Here is an 11691-nt window from a genome sequence, read left to right as displayed (position 1 = left end):
TGTGAGCCACCATGTGGTTGCTGGGAATTGAACTCAGGACCTTTGGAAGAGCAGGCAATGCTCTTAACCACTGAGCCATCTCTCCAGCCCCTATTATAATTTTTATACCATTCATTTGTTTAGTGTCATAGTTACACAAAGCGTGTGATCTTGCTTCATCTTGCTAGCAGTGTTCTGTGTAAAATCCTGCATCCTTTTGGTTGAGAAACATGAATTGCTGGTGTGCTAAGTCAAATCTTTGGTAATGACAGTGTTCAGTCATAGGCATTAAAGATATGGAGGTCTAAAATGAACAGGTATAAAAATTGCTGCTAATAATTGGCATATTAACCATTGTGAAGACAGAAAATAGGACATTTGTGGGAAAACTGTACTTCCTTTTACTCTGACACATTAGTTCTTTACATTAGAGCTTGTGCTGATGGTATGACAAAGAAGGGCTTTATATTTCTATGAAGAATGTGGTGGAGGTATAGGTGATATAGGCCACCTGAGATTCAGTAATGATGTCTTTAGCGTAGCTCTATGAGCCAAGGAGGAGAATTGCTCTAACCCTGCTCTAGCTTTGCCTCATGGGCCCAGATATGGGGTTGGCTAGGTAAATTCTGTTCCAAGAATACATGGGTCAAGGAAGTTCACAACAGTATACCTGGGTTCAGTTATGAGATAACTTCCACACACCACATGTGGGGTTCAATTCTAAGTCCCTAAAGTCATCAAAGAGAGATAGTCCTTCCTTGGCTTTCTCTATTCCCCTCAAGTCAACTTTCTTGATGTGTAAGATTATTGGAGACCCTAACATTAGCCTGGTAAAGATATTTAATGTCACACTGTTCCTCAATTCCTATTTGTCAGCTCTTGGATTTTGTCTTTGCTTCATTTCTTTTCTTTCTGCCCCCAGCAAAAATATAAAGAAGACTATGAAAAGAAAGTCAAAGGCAAATGGAGTGAGACGCCCTGCTTTGAAATTGCAACAGCCAGAATGAACGCCGACAATCTCAGCTCAGTAAGTAGGGAGTGAGGGCCAGACGTCCTGGGAGAGGGCCCCTGTCTTTGACAGCTTCCAGCTGCTTTGCAACAGCTTGGGGAATTCTGGAATGCTAGATATGATTTTGACCATGTTGCATGATTTCTACCCCAATTTCCATAGGAACAACCTAGTGAAACCCTCTTAGTAATTACAGAATACACTTAGCATGAGTCAGAAAGGCTCTTTGCATTTTATTCTTCCCTGCTGGACAGAATTGTGCATTTATAACACTGAGTGACTTAATTTTTTTCATTCATCTGCCCTGGCTCTCCAGAGCTCTTCCTCAGTGGGCCGGAAAGACTGTGCCCTTCCCATTGTTCTCCAAGCCTGTTCTAATTGTCCAGATCTCTGTTAAGCTGATAGACATTTTGGCAATGCCACCAGTCTCCAGTTGTGACCTGACTGGTCTAAACCCGAGGGGTGGGTGTAGACTTGAGGGGCTCTGTCCTGAAGCTTGTCTCTACAGCTGTTCTCCGATATCTTTACCCTCACAGAGGAAGTATCAGGAAGACTTCGAGAACTTGAAAGACCAGATCTACTTCATGCAGACGGAAACGCCTGAGTACAAAATGAACAAACAGGCTGGAATTGCAGCCAGCAAGGTATAAATGAATACATTGTCCCATCCCTTCATGTCTTTAGTGGGGTGAGCTTTCCCTGACTCTGGCTCTCGAATATAATGGAAAAGGTGCCGGGTAGATGCTGAGCGAAGTTACTGAAGTTGAGACCAGTGTAAAGTAGATTGCCTAAAAACAGTAAAAAAGAAAATTATATTGGCATCACAATAGAGGCCTTAATGGCCCCTAATCACCATTTTTATTATTTCACGGAGTGAAGGGCCTTTTGCTGGCCCGAAGGATGAAGGTAATCATCTTAGCTAGCAGAACTTGTATCAACTAATAATTGGCAGCTTTATATGAAACCATGTGCCTCATGCTCAACACTGTCACTAGCCTGTGCTCTGACTGATGGTGAAAAGCCTAGTCTCAAAAGACCAGATATCCATGGACATCTTCAGATAGCCTGTGGAGTGACTTTGATAAGTAGGTTATGCTTTGACATTTTAAAGTGGTATGGTTTTTATAAAAACATGAACTTGTTTGATCCTTGCCTTTCCTGGAGCCCTGGTTCTGCCAGAGGATAGAAACCAGGACTCCACCACCTAGAAAGTGTGAGACAGTGGTTGGGTGTGAGATGGGAGGGAACGATTTCCACTTAAGCAGCTCACTGGATGGGGTTTCCCTTGAAGGATACAGGGACGATTACAGGAGGAGAAGGTGATTCTTAGTGAAACTGGAGTTCATCTTCAAACCTGTTAGATTCAGATGTCTTTTAGATTCTCAGGTGGAAGTATGAAGTTGGTTGGTTGACTGCATGAGTCTGGAGGTTCAAAGAGTGTTTACGGGAATTTTATATAAAATTGGGGGACATTATTAATGTGTGGAAAATAATGTCCTGAGACTGGACAGCACAAAGGAGATAGGCTGGGCAGACAGCTCCACCGACTGAACCCTGACATGCTCCCAGCTGAGATGGGAGCGCGGTTGAGAGGTAGCAGGAGTGTGCACAGTTAATAAAGGATGAAGATGGAGTTATCATTTGTGCCAAGTGTTTCTACCTGGGTTTGCTAATGCAGAGTCACTGGCAGCCCAAGGAATAAGTTGGCTGAGTTTGCTTGGAAAAGGCTCACGACTGAATAATAAAGAAACCACTGAAGGTCAGAGTATATTGAGTTCTTTCAAGAATTTTTCTTAAATGAAAATGAATGGTAGCTGATGGAAAAGACAGTAATAAGGAATGTTTTAAGATAGAACACACAATTCCATGCTGCTAAGCTGATGGGAAAATCCAAGAGAGAAGTAACCCTGAGCTGATGCTGAGAGCAAACTGCTGGATAAAGCCCTTGAAGGAGGAGAGCTCTGGTCTGTAAGAGGAGGCATGACATTGTCACAAGCCCTAGTGACCGATGCAGGTGGCATGATAGGGGGTTGTGAATGTCCTTTCTGCGCAATTCTGTTTTCCCATGGACTTTATAATCCCATGAGGTAGAAAGATTGTGAAGGTCTCCCATGCCTGAAGAGCCTGAGCCCTTTTGATGCTCTGGGTAGACAGTAGGGTTGGCGCATCTGGGTTTCAGTTGTGCGTTACCTGTCATTGTCTACAGAACTGATTGGCCTCATTTTGTGCATTTTGTAACGGTAGTGAATGGTTTAGGATTCCTCAGACTTCATTGGCTCCACTTCCCAAGCGAAAGGCAGGCTCGAGATCATGGTCTGCCTCAAGACCTTGTTGTTTCGATCACTGTGGACAGGTTCCTTTTCAGAGTTTTTTTATTTCCCCATCTCAAACTTACAGTGTCTGCCATGGTTGGGATTTAAAGTACAAAATGGGAAGGGAAAAGAAAGCTGAGGTTGCCACCCTTCATCCCAGCTGGCTCCTTTTTCTCCTGCGTGTGTATTAACTATGTGCTTGCTCAGTGCATGGCTGTAGGAAAGGCATCAAGGCGGCGCTGATGCTCCCAGCTCCTTGTCTTTCAGATGTGCAGGCAGATGGCAGCTGGAAGTTGGAGTGGAGGTTCTAAAGAGCAGACATCTGGGGCACGATGTGCTGTCACTATTTGTGTTTCTCTCTTCCCCCCAATATTTACATGCCTTTTTCCTTTCGAGGACAGAGACCATATGTTGTTCCTTTTTTGTGTCTTTCCCAGAGCCAGGCACATAATCAACTCCCTCTGATATTTTTGAATGAATAAATGAATGAAAAGAAGAGGTTTCCTGGAAATTCATGTAGTTTCTGTACTGCTGCTCTGAGTTACTCTGGGGTGTTGTGGTGATAAAATGTCAAGCCGCCATTTTTCCAAAGAGGAAATTGAATTGGGGCACCATGTCATCATTGCTCTCGTGGAGACGAGGGCAAAATAACCTGGGGAGTTTCTTTATGATTTTATTTCCTCCCACAGGTGAAATACAAAGAAGACTATGAGAAGAATAAAGGAAAAGCAGATTATAACGTACTTCCTGCATCAGAGAACCCACTGCTCAGGCAGCTGAAGGCAGCAGGAAACGTCCTCAGTGACGTAAGTCAACTCTCTTCACAGATCTTTTATAACCTTAACTTCGTGAGAGATGGAGTCTTTCTCCTTGTGTGATACCTGTATAGCTGTATACCTCTATATCTATATAGCTGCGCACCTGTATAGCTGCGCACCTCGATAGCTTTGCTAGTGTTTTAAGGTTCTGAAGGAAGAGTCACAGCAGAGCTGACTAGCCATAGAAAGCTGAAGGCCTCTTAAACACAACATGCCTTACTATCTGTAGCCAGTGGAGTGAATTCAAAGGGCAGGGAAGTCCTCATCCAGCATCTGGGGCTCCTTCTGGGCATGGGGCATATTGTGCTGGGCTTCTGAACAGGCAAAGGGAGACCTTCAAGAACAGAGCTAACACTTGAAACTGTCACCTGCAGACACTTAACTCAGAAAAATGTCCCCTGACTTGGTCCCTGACAACTTCTCCCAAGTAAGCTATTGGGGTTGGAATAGATAAAATAAGCCAGTGCTTGATATTAGAAAACTAAGGGTCCAAGATCAGTTTACTAATTTGACTAAAACACACACACTGACACAGATACACACACACTCACATTTATACACACACATTCACACACCTGAAGTGCACACATGTACAACAAGCACACACAAAATACATACACAACAAACATACACAGGCTAAATTGAGGTTTTTATATGGACAGATTATATGAAAATTTTTTTCCAAGATTCAAACATTTTACATAGCTCCCTGGATAGGTTAATGCTTTTCTACCCTTGAACTACGTCAGCATACTGGGGTGCATGTGTCTGGGGTGCGGGAGGGCAAGGGATAAGGTGTTAATTCATCCGTCCAAATGGCTCTGCTGTAACCTCAACACTAAGTGCTTTGTTTTCCAATGATGGGCACATTTACCAAACCATCTCAAATCCACTGTTGCTAGAAGCAGGGATATATTGACACTTTGAAAACTCAACATGAAAAAGGGATGATGGTCCACTTTCTCATCCGTGCCCTTGAAACCAACCACTGATTGGTTGTGTTATCTTAAGGCTAAACATAAATGTTAGCAGTGAAGGAGAGCTGGTGGTGACTCATTCATGCTTCAAATTCTCAGATGGGTCTTATTTTATGAAGCCTAATTGTGTTTTTCTACTTAACTTTTTATAAAAGTTTATTTGAAAAATAACAAAGCCATTATCATAGCCTCTGTGTACTTGGGGGCACAATGAGAGAGTAAGTGTGCTGAGAGAGAGAGAGAGAGAGAGAGAGAGAGAGAGAGAGAGAGAGAGAGAGCAGCTCAGAGATCCCAGCCTGCCACTGAGGCTCAGCTAGGGGTAGCATGTTGGCTTCTTAAGTTTCTGAAAATGTCAAAATCCCGGGTTTTACAATCATTGCTAATAACGCCATGACACCTCGTGTTTGTAGGTGTGTGTCTAAGGTAGTCGGCGGAAGGTATCTTTTCTTCTTCTTTTGTCTGGCGTTGGAAAATATGAGTATTATAATCAGCGTGGGAGTGACAGGATCTATTTTAACTGATTTCCCCCCTTTGGCAGAAACTGTACAAGGAAAATTATGAAAAGACAAAGGCCAAGAGCATCAACTACTGTGAGACCCCCAAGTTTCAGCTTGACACAGTACTGCAGAACTTCAGCAGTGATGTAAGTATCGTCCCTGTCACCCATTCTCTTTAAAGGCTCGCTTATTTAATAAGCCACTGGCCAATTAACAAGTGGAATACATTTTGTCTTTCAGACTAAGTACAGAGATTCCTACCTAAAAAATATTTTGGGACACTATGTAGGCAGCTTCGAGGACCCGTATCACACACACTGTATGAAGGTGTCAGCCCAAAATAGTGACGTAAGTCCTGAGACTATCGTTTTCACCTTCAAAATAAGATGTTGTGGGTTTAAGGCATAAAACGATGGTTGGATGGTTATATCTGATTATTTTCCCTCATAGAAAAATTACAGAGCGGAATATGAAGAGGACAGAGGCAAAGGCTTCTTCCCCCAGACCATCACCCAGGAATATGAGGCAATCAAGAAATTGGACCAGTGTAAAGATGTACGTTCACACAGTGAGCTTGTGACAAAGTCCTTCATCCCCCTTCAGCCCGGATGCTTCCTACTTCGGGGACACTGATCCAGATGTTGCTGCCCTTTGTGGCGTCTAGAGGCTGAGATGCTTTTAAAATGTTGACCACTTTACAAATATGTCTAAGAAAGGCAGCTGTAAGAAACGATTTTGTAGAAGATATACTTCTGTTCCTGCTGGCATCCCATGTCTCAAGAGCTAATTCTAGCTCGTCGCTGTGAAGAGCTGTCAGGAATCTGGAAACATGGGTCGGTCTTCATATTCACAGAAGAGCCCCTCTCAGACAAACTACAATCCAGCTAAAAACAAACACCTTGAATGTTTGTTTAGCCACCAGTTTCTTCAGGGTGGGGCGGGACAGGTTCTTTCCTGGCTCAGAGACCACCTTGGACATCGTAGACCCCACTAAACCAAACTCCTTTGTTCCCTTCCAGCACACCTACAAAGCCCACCCAGATAAGACCAAGTTCACTCAAGTTACGGACTCTCCCGTTCTGTTGCAAGCCCAGGTCAATTCCAAACAGCTGAGTGATGTAAGTCCTGCTAAGTACCTGGGGGAAAGCAGTTGTGGGAGTGGGGAGGCATTTCCTAAATCTATGCAGAAATTCAATGTATTCCATTTTGCAGTTCTGGGTTCAAACCCCAAGCCTTGTTCACGCTGGGAGTAACACTCTACCTCTACCTTCTCAGCTGATAAAATCCAGCTTCTTGTTTGATTACATTGATTAGAAAACCATTACATTTTAGTATATGCTTATATAATTATAATCATTTAAAATATTTTTCTATCTCGATGGGCTGAAGCTTTTTTGAGTAGACAACTCTTAGTAAAATTAAGAAACCAGTAGAGCTTAAATTATTGAAGGGAACACAACTTCTAAAACTGGATTCACAACCCAGCTTCTTGTGACAAGGTATTCAAATGAGTTAACCTTTCTGTGCCTCTTTCTCTTACATAATTTGTAGATGTTTGGGACTCAACGTGGTAGGAGATGTGTTTTGAGTATCCAGTCAGGCGCAGACCAGAGAGCATACAGGCTTCTCTCTGCCTACTAACTTTCTAGAAAACTGAAACCTAGAGATAAGTTTATTATATGAGCTTTTTGTATGAACCTCCATGCCTGTCTTGGCCTAAAAAAATCAAAAATAAAAATGGCTGCAGTATATTTTTATGGCCAAGATGACAGTTCAACCGCAGTATCAGTAAGCACGATATATGCAAGGTGACACTTAAGAAGGCGTCTCCAGTAAGTGGCATCAGCGAGGGCAGGAACGCCAGGACAGTGTGTCTGAACCAAAGAGGCCAATTGTGAAAGGCGTGCAGAGGAATGTGTATGAAGAGCCACCTCATTCTGTCACCTGCTGTGGTGGAGGACATGGTGACGGTGAAGGACATGATGACAGCTGAAGAGGGTCCAGGACACAGGTTCGGCACTGCACAGTGACTTTCCTAAGCGCTCGCTCTTGTGACGGTTGTCAGTTATTTCACAAAATGCCTGAAGGAGGTTTTGTATTTGGTAAATTCTTTTCTTCTGAATTTAATGATTCTCATTCTCTCTCTCTCTCTCTCTCTCTCTCTCTCTCTCTCTCTCTCTCTCTCTCTCTCTCCCCCGTTACCCTGCTTCCTGCTCTTTAGCTGAATTACAAAGCCAAACACGAAAGTGAAAAATTCAAGTGTCATATACCTCCGGATGCTCCTGCCTTTATCCAGCACAGAGTCAATGCCTATAACCTGAGTGACGTAAGTGCCTCGTGGACCGCCCCATGGGGGAGGGGGGGCACATTGCTAGCCATGTGCCTAGTTTTGAGTTCCTTCATTGTAGTTCAGTGACTACTTCAGTGTTGACGCTAGGAAGCACCTGTGACATTCATGTCACGTGTCTGCCTTTCTGTCAGCGTCCCTTTAAGCTGACCTTGCATATCCCTGCTGCCTCAGTGTAGTCATTTTGTAAGTAGCTTCGCTTAATTGTTAGTAACCTTAATATTTTCTAACCAGCCTCTAGAATGTCACCATGAGTGTGTGTTTCATTGTAAATCTTAATGTGACATCTGCCGAAAGCATTTATGTATACTACACCGTAATTCAATTTTCCTAGTATATGATCTTTTTTTGAAATGATGTCCTTTATTCCCCAGGCCTATAGTGTCCTGTTTTACACATATTAGACTTATGTCTAGATGTAAGAAAGCTTATAGCTTATGCTAATGATAACACCGAGGATCTAAAGGGCGGAAGGCCAGGAATCCATGGCCAACTTTCATTTTCCAAATTAAATTTCATAGAAAAGTTAAACTACCCTCTTAGCTTCTTCAACAATTCCCAAAACGAGTACTGCGATTATCCAGGCAGTAGAATGATTCATGAAATGACCTCTGAGTGGATTTAAAGGACAAACAAAAGCAATACCTTAAACCACCAAGAGTGAGCTAACTGCATGCCTTCTCCTCTTGAGTTCCGGCCTCAGATATGAGTGTGGCCCTGGAATTGAGCTAATTGGAAAGATTCTGAGGGAGAACAAGAAACCTAGTCTTAGAATTAGAAGCTCTGTCTTAAAGGGAATTCGCTTAAATATGCACAATCGCTGGACCATGAACAGGTCTACTTATTTTCTGTTAGGAATACACCGCCGATACACCCATGAGTTAGCCTAGCCTCCGTCTTCAGGTGTGATGACAGGCATTTCTCTTTTGCTAATTCCTTTCCCAGAATGTCTACAAGCAAGACTGGGAGAAGAGCAAAGCTAAGAAGTTTGACATCAAGGTGGATGCCATCCCCCTGCTGGCAGCCAAGGCCAACAGCAAGAATGCCAGCGATGTGAGTGTGGGCCTGGGCTGGGCTGGGCTGGGCTGCTGGCCTGGGATGTCCCTGCTGAGCAGTTAGCACGTGTGGTGTCCCTGCAGGTGATGTACAGGAAGGACTATGAGAAGAGCAAAGGCAAGATGATCGGCGCCCTCAGCATCAACGATGACCCCAAGATGCTGCACTCCCTGAAGACGGCCAAAAACCAGAGCGACGTGAGTTTCTTTGCAAAAACCGCTCTGTTTTGATGTGGGTACCCTACCAATTAATACAACCTTGGGTTGGAATGTCAGCCTACACTCAAATCTGATTCACATAACTAAATGTGGGAGGTTTCGGTTAGCTGAGACTCATCGTTTGTGACATCATCATTCTTCTCTGGGAAGCTGGCTTCTTTCTTTCATCTCCTCTCTGCCTTTGTTTTATGAGGAGGAAACAAACCCTAGAAACATTGTTTTCTTTGTTTCCCAGGAGTGGGCTAAATATTCGAGTATACACAGTGTTCCTAGTATCAGTGTGGGTGCACACCCATTCAGTGCCCTGAACTAAGGTGTTTGCAAGGATACGCGGAAAGCAAACAGCAAGAAGTGAGACCAGCCGCGAGACAAAGCGGTAGAGCCAGATGAAGCATGAATGCCAAAGCAAGATATTTCAGTTTGAGGATTTTATAAATGTTGGCTTCATTATGAAGATCTTAATCCTTACTTTAGAAAAAAAAATCTACTGAAACTGCCTTTGTAATTCCTTAGTAAGAAAGAAATTCTTATATTTCATGTCATTTACAATAGTCCCTGTTTTATTTTTTTTTTCACGGTTTACACAAAGTTCTATTTTCTTCCTTTTCCGGTGGTAATACCATTTCATACCCTCTGGAATGACTCTAGAAATACATTCGGAGACACCCGAAGACTTAATAATCAAACACATGGGTTGATACATGTTTGAGACCTTGTACTTTAATGCAAGGTTGCTATAAGGAAATATGAAAATTCCATCCCTGTTTTATTGAGTGTATTTTGAGGTTACTATATGAAAAATTAAAAGGGAGTGGGGGGAAGCATATGACAGATGTACACATCAAAGAACTAAAAATCGTAAAAGCCATCATTCAAGGACGGCTGCTATACAAGAAACATAAGTTAGCGGGGAAGGCCCGCTTTTAGGAGTACGACGACACGTGTTTGGACCAAGTGCCAAGCTCATGACTTTGTGGAACTGCCTGTGTCCTCAGGCCCTGCTTAGGCCTCAGGACTCATTTTACTCCAGTTTTTTAAAGTAATTCATGTTTTTCAAGCATAGGGAAATGGGGCACTTATTTCAAGGCAGAACTTCTCTTGAGTGGCAGCATTCAGAGGCTTTCTCTTTTGGTCTGAGCAATACTGAGATAAGCAATAGGAGCACTTGCCACTATTAACACCTAATAGCATACAAGACATGAGCCTCAAGGGTGTCCTTTCTTCATGGTGAAAAACGGTGGAAGAAAACATCACCATCCCGTCCCATTGTTTCAATGCCCCTGGTGGCTGTTGGTGTGTGAGATATATTTTTCTTTGCTCAATTTTCTTTTTTCCTTTGGCAGAGGCTATACAGGGAAAACTATGAGAAGACCAAGGCCAAGAGTATGAATTATTGTGAGACCCCTAAGTATCAACTCGACACCCTTCTGAAGAACTTCAGTGAGGTGCGAAGGGCCACGCCCACCTCTTGGGCGGGATGGCTTTTCCTGCCCATTGAAAAATCACTGCTAATGCCAAGCATTGTGTTTTCTCTGCTAGGCGAAATATAAAGATTCATACGTAAAGAATATTTTGGGCCACTATGTAGGCAGCTTTGAGGACCCGTACCAGACGCACTGCATGAAAGTTACAGCTCAAAACAGTGACGTAAGTTTGCATCCAGTGACTCGGGCCTGCGGTGGCATTGTTTGGGAGGTAGCAGCCATCCTGATTGGTTTTGCCCTTGTGCTTTTTAGAAGAGCTACAAAGCAGAATATGAAGAAGACAAAGGGAAATGCTATTTCCCTCAGACAATAACTCAGGAATACGAAGCTATCAAGAAGTTGGACCAGTGTAAAGACGTAAGTCAGCGGCCCTGAGTTCCTCAGATTGGGTGTGGGATGCTTGTGACATCTGGTGGTATCTTTCATAGAATTTAAATGCTCTCACCTAGTGGTCAGGATATGATATTTTATTTAAATTGGGCCTTGGGGGTAGGATTAGAGAACACCAGAATTACTAAGAAGAAGTCCATTGGCTATGAAATCCTTTCAGGTTCAATGTCTTTATTTTCATTAGTACGTACAGCTATTAATCCAGGGCAAAAGGACACTACCCAGGTTTGTCATAATCAGGGTCTTCATTGCCCAACAAAGCGATACCAGGGCGTGAGTCAGGCACTGTCCTCGATGCTGGAGACTAGGGTACCGTGGTGACCCGCTCTTCAGTAAGTTCTGTTGGAGTGGAAGAGACAGGCGGTGAAGAAGGAACACTTAAGAGCAAGGAAGAGACGGACCCAGGCAATCTGAAGCAAGACTGTTCTGCCGTGCCAAGATCAGGGCAGAAAGAACAGTCTTGAGAGACAGAGGGACATTGAGAGAAGACGTTACTAGGATGTGTTGGGAGGATGAGTGAGGATACAGACATGAAGGGATGGTAGGATGTGCAGAACTCATAGGATGAGTGAGGATACAGACATGAAGGGATGGTAGGATGTGC

General features: G+C 43.4%; 1 protein-coding gene across 1 annotated transcript in view; it reads left to right on the top strand.

Annotated features, from left to right (window-relative positions):
- Window positions 1-11691, top strand: part of Neb (nebulin) — a 185246-nt gene that overhangs the window by 18464 nt on the left and 155091 nt on the right. Inside the window, exons 9-21 of the mRNA XM_026778640.1 lie at window positions 902-1006; window positions 1525-1632; window positions 3990-4106; window positions 5634-5738; window positions 5833-5940; window positions 6043-6147; window positions 6612-6710; window positions 7814-7918; window positions 8885-8992; window positions 9079-9192; window positions 10557-10658; window positions 10753-10860; window positions 10950-11054. Coding sequence (XP_026634441.1) covers window positions 902-1006; window positions 1525-1632; window positions 3990-4106; window positions 5634-5738; window positions 5833-5940; window positions 6043-6147; window positions 6612-6710; window positions 7814-7918; window positions 8885-8992; window positions 9079-9192; window positions 10557-10658; window positions 10753-10860; window positions 10950-11054 — 1389 coding nt within the window. The remainder of the gene's footprint in view (window positions 1-901; window positions 1007-1524; window positions 1633-3989; window positions 4107-5633; window positions 5739-5832; window positions 5941-6042; window positions 6148-6611; window positions 6711-7813; window positions 7919-8884; window positions 8993-9078; window positions 9193-10556; window positions 10659-10752; window positions 10861-10949; window positions 11055-11691) is intronic.

Source organism: Microtus ochrogaster, chromosome 4 (assembly GCF_000317375.1).
Source record: "Microtus ochrogaster isolate Prairie Vole_2 chromosome 4, MicOch1.0, whole genome shotgun sequence".
Taxonomy (NCBI): domain Eukaryota; kingdom Metazoa; phylum Chordata; class Mammalia; order Rodentia; family Cricetidae; genus Microtus; species Microtus ochrogaster.
This window is presented reverse-complemented; position numbering and strand designations above follow the sequence as displayed.